Source organism: Balaenoptera borealis (assembly GCF_965194805.1).
Source record: "Balaenoptera borealis genome assembly, contig: HAP1_SCAFFOLD_1247, whole genome shotgun sequence".
Taxonomy (NCBI): Eukaryota; Metazoa; Chordata; class Mammalia; order Artiodactyla; family Balaenopteridae; genus Balaenoptera; species Balaenoptera borealis.
In genome coordinates this window covers 64525-89894 of record NW_028122970.1, presented here as the reverse complement: position 1 = coordinate 89894, position 25370 = coordinate 64525, and the positions used below count along the sequence as shown (strand labels likewise).

The 25370-nt window shown below is 46.4% G+C and overlaps 1 protein-coding gene across 1 annotated transcript in view; it reads right to left on the bottom strand.

Moving 5' to 3' along the window:
* LOC309621945 (uncharacterized protein) overlaps positions 1–21703 on the bottom strand; it is a gene marked incomplete at its 5' end in the record, with an annotated part of 69769 nt that extends 48066 nt beyond the window's left edge. The window contains one exon of the mRNA XM_082409216.1: positions 21700–21703. Within this exon, the coding sequence (XP_082265342.1) occupies positions 21700–21703 (4 nt within the window). The remainder of the gene's footprint in view (positions 1–21699) is intronic.
* Positions 21704–25370: the final 3667 nt, after the last annotated feature.

Sequence of the window (25370 nt, the reverse complement as noted above, 5' to 3'; positions counted from 1 at the left end):
CAGCAAGCACTGAAAAGAATTCTTCTTCACTCGGAGACTTTACTCTGGCACTCACTGACCGCCACACAGCTGCCTCCTCCATGTTTCTGGCAGCCCAGGATGATAAAACTTCAGACGCCAAGAACATGGTCCCTCTACATCCATCGCTTTCTGCCAGCCTTGCTCAGGGAACACCATCTCAGATTCCAAATCAGGGGCAGAGCCGCCTGTCACTTCCCTGCCAGGAAGGAAGCCAGGTATATTACTGTAACCAAGGCACACTGGGGTCTTTACTGTATGGAGAACTTGGCTCCTGCCCGCAATCCTACGGCTCGGCGTCATACACAGGAAGTCGGGCCTCTGGGCAACCAGAAATGGGAATGGGACTGAAGGAGATTCAGCCCACAAATATCCGACCACCAGCTTCCACCTCTGCAGTCTGCCACCCTGTGTCTGCTCAACGCATCACAGAAACAAGTTTTCAAGGTGAGTATAACAAACGCCAGAGAAAGTTGAAGAATGAGGTCGGCATTCAAAAATGGGGTCAAATCGACAGCTGGGAAGGGGTGTAGAGGCAGGTAGAATTTAGATCCTGAGCCTTTAATAACCACTACCTTCGCTCAGTGCCCTCTGTTTTTAGACTCTATATGAGAACACCTAGGGCTTCCCTGGTGGCGCCGTGGTTAAGAATCCGCCTGCCAATGCAATGCGGGGGACACGGGTTCGAGCCCTGGTCTGCGAAGATCCCACATGCCGTGCAGCAACTAAGCGCATGTGCCACAACGACGGAGCCTGCATTCTAGAGCCCGTGAGCCTCAACTACCGAAGCCCGCGTGCCTACAGCCCATGCTCCGCAACAAGAGAAGCCACCGCGATGAGAAGCCCGCACACCGCAACCGAGAGTAGCCCCCGCTAGCCGCCAACTAGAGAAAGCCCGTGCACAGCAATGAGAGACCCAGTGCAGCCAAAAAAATAAATACGTAGAATAAATAAGTTCAAACAGTAAATAAATACATAAACATAAATTACAAAAAAAAGAACACCTAATGCAGGTGGGAAGGTGGGAGGGCCACTGTAGAGGTCATCTATGCTACATGTACAAGAACGCCGAGAGCACACCAATCGGTACCACACTTTTCACTGCTGTAGCCGATCGTTCCCCCTGTACTGCCACACTGTAGCACTCCCTTCCCTCATCTACTGCTATAGTCTCTTCGGAAGGTGTTTCAGAACTCTTGTTATGTGAGTGCCAGTTGAACTGTCCTCACTTCCTTCATTTATACCAGGATTGAAGACCTTGTGGTCCGAGATCCTGTCCAGAGAGCAAGCAGGCTAAGACTCTGTCTTTGTTGATGTGTTTCATCAGCAAGGGCTCTACCCCCTCTCCTAGTTCATGGTGTGACGTGTTCTTGGCCTCTCGGGAAAGTGGGGAGAATGGAAAGGACCCTATATGAGAATGCTAGGCTTTGTAAAACATTTCAGGTTTTTAAAAATAAGACTCATTTTGTATTGGACTTATAACAGTCCTATGAAATACAAAGCGAGCCGAGAATCAGTGACAGGAAAGGCTCACCAGTAAGAATTACAACAGTCACCGCTTACCTCGTAGCATAGGGCACTGTCCGTGATCCTTAAGAAGAGTTAGTAGAAATGCCTTGCCCATCTTGCCCCTGAACCCCTTGAAAGGTACATGACTGCTGTGTTGGTGTTTAGGGGGAGCATCTCACTTACCAGGGACTGACTTCTCCCTTGATCCCTTTGTAGGGATGGAGACCTCCCCCCTGGTGATGAAAAATTCCCTGGGATTGCAACCTCCAAGCCAGACGTTTTGTGTGACACAAAGTCAAGAACTCCCCAAGTCCTGCAGTAGCAGAAACAGCCACATACTTGAGAGTAACCCACCATCTGAACTTGGGGACATTTCAGTGACAGCTCCAGTCCAGAGTGCCAGGCGTCTCCTGGCCCTGCCTCCAGCTCCAAGCCAGGGACAAATAGAGAGTAAGCACGTGGATGATATCAAAACCAAGCTTTCAAAGCCTCTGGATGCCTACCAGATCCCAACAGAGAACCAAGATCCTCCACTACTCCCTTTAGGAATCCCTGATATTCACCAGCCGCTGGCCTGCACCGATCCCCTCAGCCAAGAGGAGCAGCCTGGTTCTGAAAATGCTGATCTGGGAGAGAACAGCCGGAGTCGTCAGGACCTAGGGACACTTGAAAATGGGATTGAACCTAGCAGTGGTCTTGCAGACATTACTACACTGGCGGAGGATATTCACCTTCCCCAGCTCTTTAATCCTTTGAAAGATCTTGATCAATCCCAAGGTCCCAACGTGATCAAAGCTAAAGACACCAGAGCCATTAAGGTGAATCAGGTGCAGGAAAAGCCAAGTGTCATAAAGGTTCCCTCTGATCAACCCAGGAAGAACAAACAGAAAGCCTCTGAGCCTATCAGTGGCGCTCCCAAGGCCAAAATCCAGCCAAAGAATCCAGAGTGCCTGTTAGGGGGAGAAGTGGTTATATGCCACGCTGCAGTCAGTGACAGGGCTCCTGTGAACACGGCCAAGCACTCTCAAGGCAAACCTCAGAAAGCTGCATCCAGAAAGATCAGCAAAACTAAGAGCCACGGGCAGGAAAAGACCAAAAGGACCAGAGGGAGAAACAAGGCTGAGGAGAACAAGCAGTCAGGGAACAAAGTCAAGGCAGAAGAGAAGCCAGCAATCCCCCACACGAAGCGAAAGGAACACCAAACTGAGCTTCTCCAACAGAGCTTTCAAAAGCCTCGAACCTCCCTTGGCGTGCGCATGCTGGAGTCTGTGAAGGTTCTTCATGCGCTGGGGAAGAAGAATGAGACGAAAACTGGGCGCTCTTCCTGTCGGCTCTTGGGAAAGTCAAGCAACCCCAAAGACCCCCAGCCACCCCCAGCTATCCAGCCATGGCGGCATACCCCACGTGAGGGGAAGGGTCCTGAGAAAACGCAAGTCCAAGCCCAGAAACCAGACAGCAGTGCTGAAACAGAGTGTCCGTCTCCAGCCCAGTATGAGCGGCCTCCTCCTGGGAAGGTCAAGTTGATACCTCTGCCTTTTTCTGCCTGGGACAAGCCTCAAGCTCGACCCGCTCCTCGGAGGCCACAGTCTCTGGCCTCACATCGGCCTGCTGGGGCTTACCGTGCCCAGCCTGGTTCTACTGACTCAGCTCAACCTGCTGCAGTCAATTCATCCCAGCCAGCTCCTGCCTCTTTGCCAGGCCCCGCCAAACCAGCTCAGCCAACTGTGACCAACCCAACCCAACCGGCTTGGCCCAACCATACCCAGCCTCGTGTCCCTCAGTCTGCTGCTCCTAGGCCTGCACCCTCCAAAACTTCATCTGGCGCTCCTCTCCAGCGGGAGCCTGTTCCCCCTGCTGTGAATAAGCGCCAGTCCCCACCCAAGCTCCAAACCCACTTTCTACTCCAAGACTTCAGCAAGCAACGAGTTCCATGGAGGGAACCCAACGTGCCTGAGCCAGTCATGTCAAAGCCCATCGAACAAGAGCAGAGGCCAGAGCGAGAGGCCATGAAGAGGCGGGCTCAACAACAACGGGAGAATGCTGCCAGATACACCTCTTCGGGCAAGCTGCAATTTTTCACCGAGAGGGAAAACGAAATGGAAATTGCCGACTACTACGGATACGTCAAGTGAGAGCTGCTAGGATTCTTGGTGCCACCTTGGCTACCAGCTGTTCTTCCATACACAGGTAAGACAGGTATAGAACTGAATAAGTAAATGGAATACAATTAATAGACGAGTAACAAACCTTTTGAATTTTCAGATGCTGCTAACTGGGGCGTGAGAAAGGAAGGACTGAAAGTTGGATGGGAGAATGAAGGAAAGGGGTAAAAACTGAGCAAAGAGGAAGGAACTTGGCCCAGGGCTAGGAAGGCCAAAAGAGACGTATGGATTTAGGAAAGGAAGCAGGAGCGAGGATGAAATGGCAGAAGTAAAAAGCAGGGTCAGAGGTCTGGGTTGAAAGAACACAATTGGAGTAGAGTTGAAGGTGACAGAAGATGAGTCTAGGTTTACTAGGAGAAATAGAAAAAGTCTCTCGGGGACGCTGGCCTTAAGTCTCACAACCACCAGATAGGTATTTCAGAAAACAAGAGGTTCAGGACACATCTCTGAAAGGTCTGAGTTGCCTTATTCAGGTGTGACTGTAGTGGGGGAATAGGGAAATCTACCAGAGAAGTGGCTAGGGCTCAGAGTTATCCTAGGGGCAGCTGACGACAGGGGCAGAGCCAAGGGAACTGCTGGATCAGGAGGCCCACGAACAAAGCAGGGGCATAGCCGCCTGTCACTTCCCTGCCAGGAAGGAAGCCAGGTATATTACTGTAACCAAGGCACACTGGGGTCTTTACTGTATGGAGAACTTGGCTCCTGCCCGCAATCCTACGGCTCGGCGTCACACACAGGAAGTAGGGCCTCTGGGCAACCAGAAATGGGAATGGGACTGAAGGAGATTCAGCCCACAAATATCCGACCACCAGCTTCCACCTCTGCAGTCTGCCACCCTGTGTCTGCTCAACGCATCACAGAAACAAGTTTTCAAGGTGAGTATACAGACGGCAGAGAAAAGTTGAACAATGAGGTCAGCATTCAAAAATGGGGTCAAATCGACAGCTGGGAAGGGGTGTAGAGACAGGTAGAATTTAGATCCTGAGCCTTTAATAACCACTACCTTCTCTCAGTGCTCTCTGTTTTTAGACTCTATATGAGAACACCTAGGGCTTCCCTGGTGGCGCCTGCCAATGCAGGGGACACGGGTTCGAGCCCTGGTCTGCGAAGATCCCACATGCCGTGCAGCAACTAAGCGCATGTGCCACGACGACGGAGCCTGCATTCTAGAGCCCGTGAGCCTCAACTACCGAAGCCCACGTGCCTACAGCCCATGCTCCGCAACAAGAGAAGCCACCGCGATGAGATGCCCGCACACCGCAACCGAGAGTAGCCCCCGCTAGCCGCCAACTAGAGAAAGCCCGTGCACAGCAATGAGAGACCCAGTGCAGCCAAAAACATAAATACGTAGAATAAATAAGTTCAAACAGTAAATAAATACATAAACATAAATTACAAAAAAAAAGAACACCTAATGCAGGTGGGAAGGTGGGAGGGCCACCGTAGAGGTCATCTATGCTACATGTACAAGAACCCCGAGAGCACACCAATCGGTACCACACTTTTCACTGCTGTAGCCGATCGTTCCCCCTGTACTGCCACACTGTAGCACTCCCTTCCCTCATCTACTGCTATAGTCTCTTCGGAAGGTGTTTCAGAACTCTTGTTATGAGAGTGCCAGTTGAACTGTCCTCACTTCCTTCATTTATACCAGGATTGAAGACCTTGTGGTCCGAGATCCTGTCCAGAGAGCAAGCAGGCTAAGGCTCTGTCTTTGTTGATGTATTTCATCAGAAAGGGCTCTACCCCCTCTCCTAGTTCATGGTGTGAAGTGTTCTTGGCCTCTCGGGAAAGTGGGGAGAATGGAAAGGACCCTATATGAGAATGCTAGGCTCTGTAAAACATTTCAGGTTTTTAAAAATAAGACTCATTTTGTATTGGACTGACAACAGTCCTATGAAATACAAAGAAAGCCGAGAATCAGTGACAGGAAAGGATCACCAGTAAGAACTACAGCAGTCACCGCTTACCTCGTAGCATAGGGCACTGTCCGTGATCCTTAAGAAGAGTTAGTAGAAATGCCTTGCCCATCTTGCCCCTGAACCCCTTGAAAGGTACACGACTGCTGTGTTGGTGTTTAGGGGGAGCATCTCACTTACCAGGGACTGACTTCTCCCTTGATTCCTCTGTAGTGATGGAGACTTCCCCGCTGATGAAAAATTCCCTGGGATTGCAACCTCCAAGCCAGACAGCTTTCCTATGGAATGACAGAGAACTTGTCAAGGTGAAACACCAGTCTGCGGGAGAAAGGGAGGAAGAGAATGATGGAAATCGTTTCTGGGAAACTATTTTTACATTATGTGTTGTTTGTTCCCGGTAAATAAACTGAAATCTTCTTAACAGTACAACAAAATCTAAACCACTAAAGCCAACAATACAGGAGTATAACGTTCGAAAAAAATTTCTTTGGCTGCGCAGCATGTGGGATCTTAGCTCCCCAACCAGGGATTGAACCCACGCCTGCTGCATTGGAAGCGCAGAGTCTTCACCACGGGACCACCGGGGAAGTCCCAGGACTATCACTTTTAAAGGAGAAGGTACAAACCCCTCGGTTCTATGAACTGGAGATTTTTAGTAAGAAGTCAATATATTTGTTGTTAGGCACTTTTTATGTTAGGCTGTCTCCCTGCACAGGATGCAGGCGCCTTGAGAATGGAAGTCATATCCCTCTATAGTACGTCCCTCTTCTTTCTGCTTTGCAGTTTGCTGCTCCACTTGCTCAACCCCACCTAGTAATAACCTATACTTCCCTTGTTCCTGTTTTCCCATCTGGAAAACAGACAAAAGGCAACCAAACAACGCAAAGGTCTCAACAAATAAGGGATATCCAAAACCAGAGATGGCCAGAACTTCTGTACCCCTGATGAAATAGTCCTCATACAAAACCTGATAATCAAATTCCTTAATGCTAGGAATCACAGTGAAAAATAGTATCTGAACTGACTTCTGTCAGATGAGTGAGAACTAAGGTTAATTCAGTGTATCTGAAGCATAGAAAGTGAGGGCAAAAGTGGCACAAGATGGGACTAGAGAAGCAGAGAGGATTCTAGACCACGCAGAGTCTTAAAGGCCAACAGTGTGTTTTCTATTCTCAAAACAATGCTTGTGAGCGATGTTTATGAGCAACGTTCCAACTTGCTTTGAAGGTTTCTTGTGTGAAGAGTGGATTGGAAGGAAACAAGATATATGGACACTAGTTAGGACCTAATCGCAACAGACAGGCAAGTTCAGTATTAGGAAGTTGAGGAAGAGCTGGCTGACAGATTCCAAAGAAATTCAGGAGATGAACTGAAGCGGGCTTAATGGGGTAGGAGATGGAGGAAAGGAAGGTCTTAGGGAATTCAAGGGTTTACTGCACACATGAGCAAAGTCTCAAAATTAATCATTTGAACGTACAGAGGCGGATCTCCCAAATGACACCGGTTAGGAAGCAACGGTACGCCCTTTAGAATTCCTAGAGACAACACAAATCAACTGTTTCGATGGAAAATTCGGCGGGACTCTTGATTTCCATGGGAATACAGAGAAAAGAGACACTGATCTGGCTTGCAGGTATATTTAGGAAGTTGTTAGCCGGACATCACCTACTAGTATCATGTAAGTAGGCCGTCCGAAGTAGGAAGCTTAGGGGAAAAACCTGGAGGAAAACTTAAAAGCTTAAGCCACACCTCTACACTACACCACCTTTCACAATTTCTTCTCAGATAAGCATCATCCCCATCAGTGAAGAAACTCGTACCTCATAATAGGAAAAACAGGCCTAAAGATTCAATGTGTGTCTTGGGAGGTCCCATCTATGCGATATCTTCCTGGGACCAGAAAAGGCCCCAGGAAGATCAATCTCTGCACCCCTGAAAGCTTACCACCAAGGAAAATGACTAGGTCCATAGATTTCCTCCCTCAAACCAGCTTACCTCACACATAGATCATTAGCAACTCCGCCCTTACTCACATTATCACAGTCACAAGAGTGGTTAGGGAGAAAAGCACTAACCAGGGGAACTAAAACAGAGGCAATCCAGGCCAAGCTGGGCTGGTGGCAGATATCTGCTCCTTACGCTCGGGTGCATAATGCGACTCACCACAGTGCCTTTTTCACAGACCCTTTTGAACGTTTCTCCACAGAATCCAACAGCTCAAGTTAGTTCATGACGCTTCAAGGTCAACAATCGTCAAGAGAAAAACATGCAATATGTCTTACAATGTTGGATTCCTTACAAACAGGACAAGGAGATAACCATGTAGACAAAACCAGAGCATTTGAAAACATCTGTATTCTACAAACACACCAGTGAATGCTATAAATAAGGTACTATGACATAAAACAAAATGAAAACTAGATGTGAGACTGTTCTCTTCAGTGTACAGACTTCATGGCAGTTGCTGCACACTATCTAGCTACTTAGATCTTTAACTCTCTGTTCTGTTAATACCAAATGAGGCCCAACTGTGTCAACCTGTTTCCCACAGAAACCAAAAAGTCTACATGCATCTCTTTTCTCCTGTGCCCTTTCACCTTACCTGCTCCCAATTCTCCACCAACGTCCTCCTCTTTCTCTAATTATTCTCCTCTTCATTTTGCTTGGCCTTGCCCCCAAGCATGCAAGACAGAGAGTCCTAGAGGTCCAAGATTCTAGAGTGGCTGTTTGCAAGGCGGAGGAGATTACAGTAACTGCCACACTGTATATACTTCTGTGCAAAGAAAAAGGGACAGTGTTCAGAATGTCTCTCACATATAACAAGAGCTGGAGATGGCAGGATACCTGTGTGGCCCAAGGAACTAGAGCTAGCAAATTATGGGCCAAACAATTGCAACCAAAGGCTGGAAGAGGAAAGGTCTGCAACCAGCTCTGTCTCCTAGCTCTCTGGTATTTGCTGCCAACGGGCAGAGTCTATTTCGTGAAGCATCAAGCACTGAAAAGAAGACTCCTGCTGCTGGAAGTTGACAGGAAGTAACGTCCAATGCAAGATCAAGGCTTGTCCTCGAAGCAATGCCCATAATGGAAGAGAAAAAAAAAAGAGAAAGCGGAAGTGAAATGTTAAGTCGCAAGTCCAACCTGGCCCCCAGCCTAGCCCAGCCCAAGGAAGGTAGGAGTCAAGGAGAAGAAACTAAAAGAGAAGAGCCTTGGACCACAACATTCTCCACAAGGTACACTCAAGAAACTTCACCCTACTCTTGAACCAAGTTACAAAGAGAGCTTCTTAATCCCTACTTTGGCTCCTTAAAAGCTGCTATCAGTTCACTCATTAGACACATATGATTTCAGAACAACTGTAATAGTTCAAACTAGATGGCTCTTTCCTTCCTAAGGATTATTAATTAAAGAAGATCTATATAGCTCTAAGTATATGATACATAAAATAGAATACTCTGTAGAATATAAGTAACTCTTAGTTCAGTGTATTAATGAACGTCTGTAAGAAATGTGGCAATGATTTCCCTAATGGAAGAGCCTGGGGGAGGTAAATCTGTCTTCTAGGATTTCCTCCCCAGAGCTCAGAAACTCAGGTGTTGTTTTAGCTCTCCTACACTCTCTTCACCCAAGCCCGCCTTCCTGTTGGGGATCGGACCTCCCTATTGGCTCTCTCATACCTTTCAACTGCCTGCTTTGTGACATCACTCTCCTACCAAACCTACTACCACTTGGTAGAGTCTTGGGGTTTCCGTGGAGCTGTTTGGACCAGTAACCAGTGACCTCTGTACTGGACACGTGCGCCGTTCAGCTGCAGCCACTCGGACATCCTCTAGTGTTGTCTCCTCATCCCTGGTACCTGCAGTGGATGCTTCCTCTTCTCTGACCATGTCAGGTAAGAAAAGAAACTTTGGAAAGTTTTGCGTTCGATTCTTTTGCCCCTAAATTGAGTAGGAGATTCAAAATAGCATGGAATAATGAGGGAAAGTATTGAACTACACGTCTGGAGACCTAATTTCACTTTTGACTTTGACGTTTACTATCTGTGTGACTTTGGACAAATCACTGGCTGTCTCACAAAGCCTGTTGCTTTCCTTAACTGTTACGTTAGGATACCACGTTGGGTTGATCACTCTGATCCCCTTCTTTTCCAGTATTGAGCCTTAAAGGGTACCCATGTAGAAAACGAAATCAGACACTTCTCAAGAGTGTTTCAACAGAAACATAGAAAAGCCAGGGGACATAGAAAACTAGCAATATATACCAAGATGTTTCATCTCTAATGGTCTCCCTCCACTAGGATTTCGACTAGTTGAAAAGAGAGAATAGGGAGAGAGGATGGAGAGTACTGGGCTCTACAGGGAGGCACAGAGTCGAGCGTAAGGAAGTTTAGGATGGTTTTCATTAGCACAGGCCAACAGGCACCAAGAGATGGGAGAAAATGTAAGAATGAAGAGGGAAAGCATAGAGGAGCTCTCAAGAAAAACGGAGTTTGCAATGGAATGCTGATGGGAACCAAAGATTTTCAATTAAAGCAGAAACAGCACAGAGGGAAACCTGCTCAGAGCAGGGCAAAACCAAGTTGATGGTAGCAAACCCTTACATTAACAGACTAAGAAGGAAAGTAAGGCCAGAACAGGGGATCACCAGGAAAGGCAGCTTATCAGAAAAGTCATACTCCGTTTTCTTTCTTTTATTGCCTCTTTGAATACAGTTGGCCACTTGACAGTTTTGAATATAAACATTTTAGAAATACGTTTTAGAAATGATGCCTCCTATAAACAAGCAACCACAGTGGTTATCTAGGGGGCTGCTTTTCAGTGTTTTATTCTTTCTAATTTTTAAACTAGGTAGACATTTCACCAATTCAACATTTTAAGTGATATCTTCTAAATTGAATCAGAAGGACTATTTTCCTTGGTGTGATATGTAGGTTCTAAGGCAAGGCTGCTTTTCATTTTTACAGTTATTTCCTTCCTAACACAGAGAGCACATTGATCAACAGCCATCGTTCGCTTGTAGATCTTAGCTACCGAAGAAGAAGAAGAAGAAGAAGAAAAAGTCAAGCCCCACATCTCTAATTCCCCCCACTTAGGGAATTCCCTGGCGGTCCAGTGCTTAGGACTCGGTGCTTTCACGGCCAGGGCCACGCGGCGCGGCCAAAGAAACAAAACAAACAAACATCCACATTTATCGAAAACCATATTGTGGAGTCCTGTGGATTTTCTTACATTTGAAAATCTTTTTTAATTGGATTCTAGGCATGATGGTTTTTTGAGGTTTTGGGATGCCATCTTCTTGGATGCTGAAGATGATTCTAATCTAAGTTCTAGGATAAATCCAAAAACCTTCCTGATACATTTTAAGCTTCCTTTCTGCTTATTATATAAGCTATATTCATTGAAATATATATTTCTCCTAGGCTTAATACCTCTTACTTGCTGGGTAAAAATATGAAGGAGCACAATAATGAAACTCTTTTACACTTATTATTTTGCTGTCTGCTTCGTACCGGTTTTCATTGAAATACTTGTCTATATGTGTTGTGGCTACCTATACATGCACATTTATTGCATTCTGTTGCTTGTTATGCATTTTTTACTGACATACCTTCTCTGTCTGTATGCATTGGCTAGGAATTCATTCACCTCTATCACCTCCATCGTGTCTTCTGGTTAATAGTATTCACTAAAATAGAGTGGGCAAAATTCACTTTCATAATATTGCATGGATAGTACAGAATGCCATTTGTTAGTAAATTCATTAGGCTTCGATACTTGCCACATACCCCAGTTTTCATTAATATCTATGGATTTCTTTTTCGTTAACGTAATATGCTTGTCATGATTTTTCTTTGTCTTTCTAGAACTTATTGTATCTTCCTCCATATAAATCATACGCAATAGATCAGCTTATTCATCTATTAATTATTACTGCTATTATTATTGGTGGTGGTGTTATAACCACTTTACAGGTGAGGAATCTGAAGTAATCAGATAACTCTTCCCTTTCCAAAAGCACTTAAGAAATCCACTTTCGGGTAATCATTTTGAGGTAGGATGAGAAACCAGGCTTGAAGAGGGCAAAAATGACTCTTTCAATTCACCAGTTGGACTGAGCTGTACGTCACCTCTAGGTAATAGCGTGGGAACTGCACAAGCAAAGGGAGACACTGAAGACGACAATGGTAACAGCCGTACTGTTTTCTAATGGACAAAAAAAATGCCTATATTATAAGTTCTATTTCTCCTGCTTTCTGGCAGTATCATGCTCAGAGTGGAGTCCTGGCAAGGAAGTCAGGATACTTAGGTTCTGAAACCTGGTAATGATACTAACATAATGAGAGAACTTGAACAAGTCAACCCGACCTCTCTGAGCCTCAGTTTCCTTACTCACGAAATGAGACTGAGAACATCGAAGTTCTCTAAGGGCCTCCTAGTTCTAAAATGCTTCCAGTCTAGGAAATAGCATAGAAGTCAATACGAGTGCAGGCTGAAGGGAAAGACAGGGCAGGGAGAAGGTTGCTTCCAGCCTAGAGAACAATCTCTGAACCACACCACTTGGCTCTTCTGCCCGTCTGTGCCCAAGATGGGAGCACAGGCAGTTAATAGAGAAGAGTGGAAAACTGCTCAGTCCTTACAGCCATCATTAACTGTCTGATTTTGGGTTTCTCAGGAAGTAGTGATAGTAGAGGTGTCCTGATAGCAAGAACCTTCAGATGATGCCGTTCCTCAAACGTAGTGAGAATTTCTCAACCTCCCTGAGTTTTTCATGACCCTCTTGTTCTTACAGAAAATTTCCAACATCCATCTCTACTTGGAACTCTAAATTCTCTGCAGCATTCTCCTCCTGTGGTGAGCAATGCAACTTCCCTAACACGAAGTGTCTGCAACTTCTCCAGAGTCTCTGCCCCTGCCGTCAGTTCGGCATCGGCTACTGGTACCCCTTTCCAGACACTCATGGGTAGTGCCTACCTTTACCAACATTCTAGCACGACTATGTTATCTGGAGTTACTGACCACAGCCAGATCTCCACTTCAGCTGCTTCCTATCCAGGTGTTCTTGAGTGGGACATCACAGCAAGCACTGAAAAGAATTCTTCTTCACTCGGAGACTTTACTCTGGCACTCACTGACCGCCACACAGCTGCCTCCTCCATGTTTCTGGCAGCCCAGTATGATAAAACTTCAGACGCCAAGAACATGGTCCCTCTACATCCATCGCTTTCTGCCAGCCTTGCTCAGGGAACACCATCTCAGATTCCAAATCAGGGGCAGAGCCGCCTGTCACTTCCCTGCCAGGACGGAAGCCAGGTATATTACTATAACCAAGGCACACTGGGGTCTTTACTGTATGGAGAACTTGGCTCCTGCCCGCAATCCTACGGCTCGGCGTCATACACAGGAAGTCGGGCCTCTGGGCAACCAGAAATGGGAATGGGACTGAAGGAGATTCAGCCCACAAATATCCGACCACCAGCTTCCACCTCTGCAGTCTGCCACCCTGTGTCTGCTCAACGCATCACAGAAACAAGTTTTCAAGGTGAGTATAACAAACGCCAGAGAAAGTTGAAGAATGAGGTCGGCATTCAAAAATGGGGTCAAATCGACAGCTGGGAAGGGGTGTAGAGGCAGGTAGAATTTAGATCCTGAGCCTTTAATAACCACTACCTTCGCTCAGTGCCCTCTGTTTTTAGACTCTATATGAGAACACCTAGGGCTTCCCTGGTGGCGCCGTGGTTAAGAATCCGCCTGCCAATGCAATGCGGGGGACACGGGTTCGAGCCCTGGTCTGCGAAGATCCCACATGCCGTGCAGCAACTAAGCGCATGTGCCACAACGACGGAGCCTGCATTCTAGAGCCCGTGAGCCTCAACTACCGAAGCCCGCGTGCCTACAGCCCATGCTCCGCAACAAGAGAAGCCACCGCGATGAGAAGCCCGCACACCGCAACCGAGAGTAGCCCCCGCTAGCCGCCAACTAGAGAAAGCCCGTGCACAGCAATGAGAGACCCAGTGCAGCCAAAAAAATAAATACGTAGAATAAATAAGTTCAAACAGTAAATAAATACATAAACATAAATTACAAAAAAAAGAACACCTAATGCAGGTGGGAAGGTGGGAGGGCCACTGTAGAGGTCATCTATGCTACATGTACAAGAACGCCGAGAGCACACCAATCGGTACCACACTTTTCACTGCTGTAGCCGATCGTTCCCCCTGTACTGCCACACTGTAGCACTCCCTTCCCTCATCTACTGCTATAGTCTCTTCGGAAGGTGTTTCAGAACTCTTGTTATGTGAGTGCCAGTTGAACTGTCCTCACTTCCTTCATTTATACCAGGATTGAAGACCTTGTGGTCCGAGATCCTGTCCAGAGAGCAAGCAGGCTAAGACTCTGTCTTTGTTGATGTGTTTCATCAGCAAGGGCTCTACCCCCTCTCCTAGTTCATGGTGTGACGTGTTCTTGGCCTCTCGGGAAAGTGGGGAGAATGGAAAGGACCCTATATGAGAATGCTAGGCTTTGTAAAACATTTCAGGTTTTTAAAAATAAGACTCATGGGGCTTCCCTGGTGGCGCAGTGGTTGGGAATCTGCCTGCCAATGCAGGGCACGCGGGTTCGAGCCCTGGTCTGGGAGGATCCCGCGTGCCACGGAGCGGCTGGGCCCGTGAGCCACAATTGCTGGGCCTGCGCGTCTGGAGCCTGTGCTCCGCAACAAGAGAGGCCGCGATGGCGAGAGGCCCGCGCACCGCGATGAAGAGTGGTCCCCGCTTGCCGCAACTGGAGAAAGCCCTCGCACAGAAACGAAGACCCAACACAGTCATAAATAAATAAATAAATAAATAAATAAAAGAACGTGAATTTAAAAAAAAAAAAAAAAAAAATAAGACTCATTTTGTATTGGACTTATAACAGTCCTATGAAATACAAAGCGAGCCGAGAATCAGTGACAGGAAAGGCTCACCAGTAAGAATTACAACAGTCACCGCTTACCTCGTAGCATAGGGCACTGTCCGTGATCCTTAAGAAGAGTTAGTAGAAATGCCTTGCCCATCTTGCCCCTGAACCCCTTGAAAGGTACATGACTGCTGTGTTGGTGTTTAGGGGGAGCATCTCACTTACCAGGGACTGACTTCTCCCTTGATCCCTTTGTAGGGATGGAGACCTCCCCCCTGGTGATGAAAAATTCCCTGGGATTGCAACCTCCAAGCCAGACGTTTTGTGTGACACAAAGTCAAGAACTCCCCAAGTCCTGCAGTAGCAGAAACAGCCACATACTTGAGAGTAACCCACCATCTGAACTTGGGGACATTTCAGTGACAGCTCCAGTCCAGAGTGCCAGGCGTCTCCTGGCCCTGCCTCCAGCTCCAAGCCAGGGACAAATAGAGAGTAAGCACGTGGATGATATCAAAACCAAGCTTTCAAAGCCTCTGGATGCCTACCAGATCCCAACAGAGAACCAAGATCCTCCACTACTCCCTTTAGGAATCCCTGATATTCACCAGCCGCTGGCCTGCACCGATCCCCTCAGCCAAGAGGAGCAGCCTGGTTCTGAAAATGCTGATCTGGGAGAGAACAGCCGGAGTCGTCAGGACCTAGGGACACTTGAAAATGGGATTGAACCTAGCAGTGGTCTTGCAGACATTACTACACTGGCGGAGGATATTCACCTTCCCCAGCTCTTTAATCCTTTGAAAGATCTTGATCAATCCCAAGGTCCCAACGTGATCAAAGCTAAAGACACCAGAGCCATTAAGGTGAATCAGGTGCAGGAAAAGCCAAGTGTCATAAAGGTTCCCTCTGATCAACCCAGGAAGAACAAACAGAAAGCCTCTGAGCCTATCAGTGGCGCTCCCAAGGCCAAAATCCAGCCAAAGAATCCAGAGTGCCTGTTAGGGGGAGAAGTGGTTATATGCCACGCTGCAGTCAGTGACAGGGCTCCTGTGAACACGGCCAAGCACTCTCAAGGCAAACCTCAGAAAGCTGCATCCAGAAAGATCAGCAAAACTAAGAGCCACGGGCAGGAAAAGACCAAAAGGACCAGAGGGAGAAACAAGGCTGAGGAGAACAAGCAGTCAGGGAACAAAGTCAAGGCAGAAGAGAAGCCAGCAATCCCCCACACGAAGCGAAAGGAACACCAAACTGAGCTTCTCCAACAGAGCTTTCAAAAGCCTCGAACCTCCCTTGGCGTGCGCATGCTGGAGTCTGTGAAGGTTCTTCATGCGCTGGGGAAGAAGAATGAGACGAAAACTGGGCGCTCTTCCTGTCGGCTCTTGGGAAAGTCAAGCAACCCCAAAGACCCCCAGCCACCCCCAGCTATCCAGCCATGGCGGCATACCCCACGTGAGGGGAAGGGTCCTGAGAAAACGCAAGTCCAAGCCCAGAAACCAGACAGCAGTGCTGAAACAGAGTGTCCGTCTCCAGCCCAGTATGAGCGGCCTCCTCCTGGGAAGGTCAAGTTGATACCTCTGCCTTTTTCTGCCTGGGACAAGCCTCAAGCTCGACCCGCTCCTCGGAGGCCACAGTCTCTGGCCTCACATCGGCCTGCTGGGGCTTACCGTGCCCAGCCTGGTTCTACTGACTCAGCTCAACCTGCTGCAGCCAATTCATCCCAGCCAGCTCCTGCCTCTTTGCCAGGCCCCGCCAAACCAGCTCAGCCAACTGTGACCAACCCAACCCAACCGGCTTGGCCCAACCATACCCAGCCTCGTGTCCCTCAGTCTGCTGCTCCTAGGCCTGCACCCTCCAAAACTTCATCTGGCGCTCCTCTCCAGCGGGAGCCTGTTCCCCCTGCTGTGAATAAGCGCCAGTCCCCACCCAAGCTCCAAACCCACTTTCTACTCCAAGACTTCAGCAAGCAACGAGTTCCATGGAGGGAACCCAACGTGCCTGAGCCAGTCATGTCAAAGCCCATCGAACAAGAGCAGAGGCCAGAGCGAGAGGCCATGAAGAGGCGGGCTCAACAACAACGGGAGAATGCTGCCAGATACACCTCTTCGGGCAAGCTGCAATTTTTCACCGAGAGGGAAAACGAAATGGAAATTGCCGACTACTACGGATACGTCAAGTGAGAGCTGCTAGGATTCTTGGTGCCACCTTGGCTACCAGCTGTTCTTCCATACACAGGTAAGACAGGTATAGAACTGAATAAGTAAATGGAATACAATTAATAGACGAGTAACAAACCTTTCGAATTTTCAGATGCTGCTAACTGGGGCGTGAGAAAGGAAGGACTGAAAGTTGGATGGGAGAATGAAGGAAAGGGGTAAAAACTGAGCAAAGAGGAAGGAACTTGGCCCAGGGCTAGGAAGGCCAAAAGAGACGTATGGATTTAGGAAAGGAAGCAGGAGCGAGGATGAAATGGCAGAAGTAAAAAGCAGGGTCAGAGGTCTGGGTTGAAAGAACACAATTGGAGTAGAGTTGAAGGTGACAGAAGATGAGTCTAGGTTTACTAGGAGAAATAGAAAAAGTCTCTCGGGGACGCTGGCCTTAAGTCTCACAACCACCAGATAGGTATTTCAGAAAACAAGAGGTTCAGGACACATCTCTGAAAGGTCTGAGTTGCCTTATTCAGGTGTGACTGTAGTGGGGGAATAGGGAAATCTACCAGAGAAGTGGCTAGGGCTCAGAGTTATCCTAGGGGCAGCTGACGACAGGGGCAGAGCCAAGGGAACTGCTGGATCAGGAGGCCCACGAACAAAGCAGGGGCATAGCCGCCTGTCACTTCCCTGCCAGGAAGGAAGCCAGGTATATTACTGTAACCAAGGCACACTGGGGTCTTTACTGTATGGAGAACTTGGCTCCTGCCCGCAATCCTACGGCTCGGCGTCACACACAGGAAGTAGGGCCTCTGGGCAACCAGAAATGGGAATGGGACTGAAGGAGATTCAGCCCACAAATATCCGACCACCAGCTTCCACCTCTGCAGTCTGCCACCCTGTGTCTGCTCAACGCATCACAGAAACAAGTTTTCAAGGTGAGTATACAGACGGCAGAGAAAAGTTGAACAATGAGGTCAGCATTCAAAAATGGGGTCAAATCGACAGCTGGGAAGGGGTGTAGAGACAGGTAGAATTTAGATCCTGAGCCTTTAATAACCACTACCTTCTCTCAGTGCTCTCTGTTTTTAGACTCTATATGAGAACACCTAGGGCTTCCCTGGTGGCGCCTGCCAATGCAGGGGACACGGGTTCGAGCCCTGGTCTGCGAAGATCCCACATGCCGTGCAGCAACTAAGCGCATGTGCCACGACGACGGAGCCTGCATTCTAGAGCCCGTGAGCCTCAACTACCGAAGCCCACGTGCCTACAGCCCATGCTCCGCAACAAGAGAAGCCACCGCGATGAGATGCCCGCACACCGCAACCGAGAGTAGCCCCCGCTAGCCGCCAACTAGAGAAAGCCCGTGCACAGCAATGAGAGACCCAGTGCAGCCAAAAACATAAATACGTAGAATAAATAAGTTCAAACAGTAAATAAATACATAAACATAAATTACAAAAAAAAAGAACACCTAATGCAGGTGGGAAGGTGGGAGGGCCACCGTAGAGGTCATCTATGCTACATGTACAAGAACCCCGAGAGCACACCAATCGGTACCACACTTTTCACTGCTGTAGCCGATCGTTCCCCCTGTACTGCCACACTGTAGCACTCCCTTCCCTCATCTACTGCTATAGTCTCTTCGGAAGGTGTTTCAGAACTCTTGTTATGAGAGTGCCAGTTGAACTGTCCTCACTTCCTTCATTTATACCAGGATTGAAGACCTTGTGGTCCGAGATCCTGTCCAGAGAGCAAGCAGGCTAAGGCTCTGTCTTTGTTGATGTATTTCATCAGAAAGGGCTCTACCCCCTCTCCTAGTTCATGGTGTGAAGTGTTCTTGGCCTCTCGGGAAAGTGGGGAGAATGGAAAGGACCCTATATGAGAATGCTAGGCTCTGTAAAACATTTCAGGTTTTTAAAAATAAGACTCATTTTGTATTGGACTGACAACAGTCCTATGAAATACAAAGAAAGCCGAGAATCAGTGACAGGAAAGGATCACCAGTAAGAACTACAGCAGTCACCGCTTACCTCGTAGCATAGGGCACTGTCCGTGATCCTTAAGAAGAGTTAGTAGAAATGCCTTGCCCATCTTGCCCCTGAACCCCTTGAAAGGTACACGACTGCTGTGTTGGTGTTTAGGGGGAGCATCTCACTTACCAGGGACTGACTTCTCCCTTGATTCCTCTGTAGTGATGGAGACTTCCCCGCTGATGAAAAATTCCCTGGGATTGCAACCTCCAAGCCAGACAGCTTTCCTATGGAATGACAGAGAACTTGTCAAGGTGAAACACCAGTCTGCGGGAGAAAGGGAGGAAGAGAATGATGGAAATCGTTTCTGGGAAACTATTTTTACATTATGTGTTGTTTGTTCCCGGTAAATAAACTGAAATCTTCTTAACAGTACAACAAAATCTAAACCACTAAAGCCAACAATACAGGAGTATAACGTTCGAAAAAAATTTCTTTGGCTGCGCAGCATGTGGGATCTTAGCTCCCCAACCAGGGATTGAACCCACGCCTGCTGCATTGGAAGCGCAGAGTCTTCACCACGGGACCACCGGGGAAGTCCCAGGACTATCACTTTTAAAGGAGAAGGTACAAACCCCTCGGTTCTATGAACTGGAGATTTTTAGTAAGAAGTCAATATATTTGTTGTTAGGCACATTTTATGTTAGGCTGTCTCCCTGCACAGGATGCAGGCGCCTTGAGAATGGAAGTCATATCCCTCTATAGTACGTCCCTCTTCTTTCTGCTTTGCAGTTTGCTGCTCCACTTGCTCAACCCCACCTAGTAATAACCTATACTTCCCTTGTTCCTGTTTTCCCATCTGGAAAACAGACAAAAGGCAACCAAACAACGCAAAGGTCTCAACAAATAAGGGATATCCAAAACCAGAGATGGCCAGAACTTCTGTACCCCTGATGAAATAGTCCTCATACAAAACCTGATAATCAAATTCCTTAATGCTAGGAATCACAGTGAAAAATAGTATCTGAACTGACTTCTGTCAGATGAGTGAGAACTAAGGTTAATTCAGTGTATCTGAAGCATAGAAAGTGAGGGCAAAAGTGGCACAAGATGGGACTAGAGAAGCAGAGAGGATTCTAGACCACGCAGAGTCTTAAAGGCCAACAGTGTGTTTTCTATTCTCAAAACAATGCTTGTGAGCGATGTTTATGAGCAACGTTCCAACTTGCTTTGAAGGTTTCTTGTGTGAAGAGTGGATTGGAAGGAAACAAGATATATGGACACTAGTTAGGACCTAATCGCAACAGACAGGCAAGTTCAGTATTAGGAAGTTGAGGAAGAGCTGGCTGACAGATTCCAAAGAAATTCAGGAGATGAACTGAAGCGGGCTTAATGGGGTAGGAGATGGAGGAAAGGAAGGTCTTAGGGAATTCAAGGGTTTACTGCACACATGAGCAAAGTCTCAAAATTAATCATTTGAACGTACAGAGGCGGATCTCCCAAATGACACCGGTTAGGAAGCAACGGTACGCCCTTTAGAATTCCTAGAGACAACACAAATCAACTGTTTCGATGGAAAATTCGGCGGGACTCTTGATTTCCATGGGAATACAGAGAAAAGAGACACTGATCTGGCTTGCAGGTATATTTAGGAAGTTGTTAGCCGGACATCACCTACTAGTATCATGTAAGTAGGCCGTCCGAAGTAGGAAGCTTAGGGGAAAAACCTGGAGGAAAACTTAAAAGCTTAAGCCACACCTCTACACTACACCACCTTTCACAATTTCTTCTCAGATAAGCATCATCCCCATCAGTGAAGAAACTCGTACCTCATAATAGGAAAAACAGGCCTAAAGATTCAATGTGTGTCTTGGGAGGTCCCATCTATGCGATATCTTCCTGGGACCAGAAAAGGCCCCAGGAAGATCCATCTCTGCACCCCTGAAAGCTTACCACCAAGGAAAATGACTAGGTCCATAGATTTCCTCCCTCAAACCAGCTTACCTCACACATAGATCATTAGCAACTCCGCCCTTACTCACATTATCACAGTCACAAGAGTGGTTAGGGAGAAAAGCACTAACCAGGGGAACTAAAACAGAGGCAATCCAGGCCAAGCTGGGCTGGTGGCAGATATCTTGCTCCTTACGCTCGGGTGCATAATGCGACTCACCACAGTGCCTTTTTCACAGACCCTTTTGAACGTTTCTCCACAGAATCCAACAGCTCAAGTTAGTTCATGACGCTTCAAGGTCAACAATCGTCAAGAGAAAAACATGCAATATGTCTTACAATGTTGGATTCCTTACAAACAGGACAAGGAGATAACCATGTAGACAAAACCAGAGCATTTGAAAACATCTGTATTCTACAAACACACCAGTGAATGCTATAAATAAGGTACTATGACATAAAACAAAATGAAAACTAGATGTGAGACTGTTCTCTTCAGTGTACAGACTTCATGGCAGTTGCTGCACACTATCTAGCTACTTAGATCTTTAACTCTCTGTTCTGTTAATACCAAATGAGGCCCAAGTGTGTCAACCTGTTTCCCACAGAAACCAAAAAGTCTACATGCATCTCTTTTCTCCTGTGCCCTTTCACCTTACCTGCTCCCAATTCTCCACCAACGTCCTCCTCTTTCTCTAATTATTCTCCTCTTCATTTTGCTTGGCCTTGCCCCCAAGCATGCAAGACAGAGAGTCCTAGAGGTCCAAGATTCTAGAGTGGCTGTTTGCAAGGCGGAGGAGATTACAGTAACTGCCACACTGTATATACTTCTGTGCAAAGAAAAAGGGACAGTGTTCAGAATGTCTCTCACATATAACAAGAGCTGGAGATGGCAGGATACCTGTGTGGCCCAAGGAACTAGAGCTAGCAAATTATGGGCCAAACAATTGCAACCAAAGGCTGGAAGAGGAAAGGTCTGCAACCAGCTCTGTCTCCTAGCTCTCTGGTATTTGCTGCCAACGGGCAGAGTCTATTTCGTGAAGCATCAAGCACTGAAAAGAAGACTCCTGCTGCTGGAAGTTGACAGGAAGTAACGTCCAATGCAAGATCAAGGATTGTCCTCGAAGCAGTGCCCATAATGGAAGAGAAAAAAAAAAGAGAAAGCGGAAGAGAAACGTTAAGTCGCAAGTCCAACCTGGCCCCCAGCCTAGCCCAGCCCAAGGAAGGTAGGAGTCAAGGAGAAGAAACTAAAAGAGAAGAGCCTTGGACCACAACATTCTCCACAAGGTACACTCAAGAAACTTCACCCTACTCTTGAACCAAGTTACAAAGAGAGCTTCTTAATCCCTACTTTGTCTCCTTAAAAGCTGCTATCAGTTCACTCATTAGACACATATGATTTCAGAACAACTGTAATAGTTCAAACTAGATGGCTCTTTCCTTCCTAAGGATTATTAATTAAAGAAGATCTATATAGCTCTAAGTATATGATACATAAAATAGAATACTCTGTAGAATATAAGTAACTCTTAGTTCAGTGTATTAATGAACGTCTGTAAGAAATGTGGCAATGATTTCCCTAATGGAAGAGCCTGGGGGAGGTAAATCTGTCTTCTAGGATTTCCTCCTCCCCAAAGCTCAGAAACTCAGGTGTTGTTTTAGCTCTCCTACACTCTCTTCACCCAAGCCCGCCTTCCTGTTGGGGATCGGACCTCCCTATTGGCTCTCTCATACCTTTCAACTGCCTGCTTTGTGACATCACTCTCCTCCCAAACCTACTACCACTTGGTAGAGCCTTGGGGTTTCCGTGGAGCTGTTTGGACCAGTAACCAGTGACCTCTGTACTGGACACGTGCGCCGTTCAGCTGCAGCCACTCAGACATCCTCTAGTGTTGTCTCCTCATCCCTTGTACCTGCAGTGGATGCTTCCTCTTCTCTGACCATGTCAGGTAAGAAAAGAAACTTTGGAAAGTTTTGCGTTCGATTTCTTTTGCCCCTAAATTGAGTAGGAGATTCAAAATAGCATGGAATAATGAGGGAAAGTATTGAACTACAAGTCTGGAGACCTAATTTCACTTTTGACTTTGACGTTTACTATCTGTGTGACTTTGGACAAATCACTGGCTGTCTCACAAAGCCTGTTGCTTTCCTTAACTGTTACGTTAGGATACCACATTGGGTTGATCACTCTGATCCCCTTCTTTTCCAGTATTGAGCCTTAAAGGGTACCCATGTAGAAAACGAAATCAGACACTTCTCAAGAGTGTTTCAACAGAAACATAGAAAAGCCAGGGGACATAGAAAACTAGCAATATATACCAAGATGTTTCATCTCTAATGGTCTCCCTCCACTAGGATTTCGACTAGTTGAAAAGAGAGAATAGGGAGAGAGGATGGAGAGTACTGGGCTCTACAGGGAGGCACAGAGTCGAGCGTAAGGAAGTTTAGGATGGTTTTCATTAGCACAGGCCAACAGGCACCAAGAGATGGGAGAAAATGTAAGAATGAAGAGGGAAAGCATAGAGGAGCTCTCAAGAAAAACGGAGTTTGCAATGGAATGCTGATGGGAACCAAAGATTTTCAATTAAAGCAGAAACAGCACAGAGGGAAACCTGCTCAGAGCAGGGCAAAACCAAGTTGATGGTAGCAAACCCTTACATTAACAGACTTAAGAAGGAAAGTAAGGCCAGAACAGGGGATCACCAGGAAAGGCAGCTTATCAGAAAAGTCATACTCCGTTTTCTTTCTTTTATTGCCTCTCTGAATACAGTTGGCCACTTGACAGTTTTGAATATAAACATTTTAGAAATACGTTTTAGAAATGATGCCTCCTATAAACAAGCAACCACAGTGGTTATCTAGGGGGCTGCTTTTCAGTGTTTTATTCTTTCTAATTTTTAAACTAGGTAGACATTTCACCAATTCAACATTTTAAGTGATATCTTCTAAATTGAATCAGAAGGACTATTTTCCTTGGTGTGATATGTAGGTTCTAAGGCAAGGCTGCTTTTCATTTTTACAGTTATTTCCTTCCTAACACAGAGAGCACATTGATCAACAGCCATCGTTCGCTTGTAGATCTTAGCTACCGAAGAAGAAGAAGAAGAAGAAGAAAAAGTCAAGCCCCACATCTCTAATTCCCCCCACTTAGGGAATTCCCTGGCGGTCCAGTGCTTAGGACTCGGTGCTTTCACGGCCAGGGCCACGCGGCGCGGCCAAAGAAACAAAACAAACAAACATCCACATTTATCGAAAACCATATTGTGGAGTCCTGTGGATTTTCTTACATTTGAAAATCTTTTTTAATTGGATTCTAGGCATGATGGTTTTTTGAGGTTTTGGGATGCCATCTTCTTGGATGCTGAAGATGATTCTAATCTAAGTTCTAGGATAAATCCAAAAACCTTCCTGATACATTTTAAGCTTCCTTTCTGCTTATTATATAAGCTATATTCATTGAAATATATATTTCTCCTAGGCTTAATACCTCTTACTTGCTGGGTAAAAATATGAAGGAGCACAATAATGAAACTCTTTTACACTTATTATTTTGCTGTCTGCTTCGTACCGGTTTTCATTGAAATACTTGTCTATATGTGTTGTGGCTACCTATACATGCACATTTATTGCATTCTGTTGCTTGTTATGCATTTTTTACTGACATACCTTCTCTGTCTGTATGCATTGGCTAGGAATTCATTCACCTCTATCACCTCCATCGTGTCTTCTGGTTAATAGTATTCACTAAAATAGAGTGGGCAAAATTCACTTTCATAATATTGCATGGATAGTACAGAATGCCATTTGTTAGTAAATTCATTAGGCTTCGATACTTGCCACATACCCCAGTTTTCATTAATATCTATGGATTTCTTTTTCGTTAACGTAATATGCTTGTCATGATTTTTCTTTGTCTTTCTAGAACTTATTGTATCTTCCTCCATATAAATCATACGCAATAGATCAGCTTATTCATCTATTAATTATTACTGCTATTATTATTGGTGGTGGTGTTATAACCACTTTACAGGTGAGGAATCTGAAGTAATCAGATAACTCTTCCCTTTCCAAAAGCACTTAAGAAATCCACTTTCGGGTAATCATTTTGAGGTAGGATGAGAAACCAGGCTTGAAGAGGGCAAAAATGACTCTTTCAATTCACCAGTTGGACTGAGCTGTACGTCACCTCTAGGTAATAGCGTGGGAACTGCACAAGCAAAGGGAGACACTGAAGACGACAATGGTAACAGCCGTACTGTTTTCTAATGGACAAAAAAAATGCCTATATTATAAGTTCTATTTCTCCTGCTTTCTGGCAGTATCATGCTCAGAGTGGAGTCCTGGCAAGGAAGTCAGGATACTTAGGTTCTGAAACCTGGTAATGATACTAACATAATGAGAGAACTTGAACAAGTCAACCCGACCTCTCTGAGCCTCAGTTTCCTTACTCACGAAATGAGACTGAGAACATCGAAGTTCTCTAAGGGCCTCCTAGTTCTAAAATGCTTCCAGTCTAGGAAATAGCATAGAAGTCAATACGAGTGCAGGCTGAAGGGAAAGACAGGGCAGGGAGAAGGTTGCTTCCAGCCTAGAGAACAATCTCTGAACCACACCACTTGGCTCTTCTGCCCGTCTGTGCCCAAGATGGGAGCACAGGCAGTTAATAGAGAAGAGTGGAAAACTGTTCAGTCCTTACAGCCATCATTAACTGTCTGATTTTGGGTTTCTCAGGAAGTAGTGATAGTAGAGGTGTCCTGATAGCAAGAACCTTCAGATGATGCCGTTCCTCAAACGTAGTGAGAAT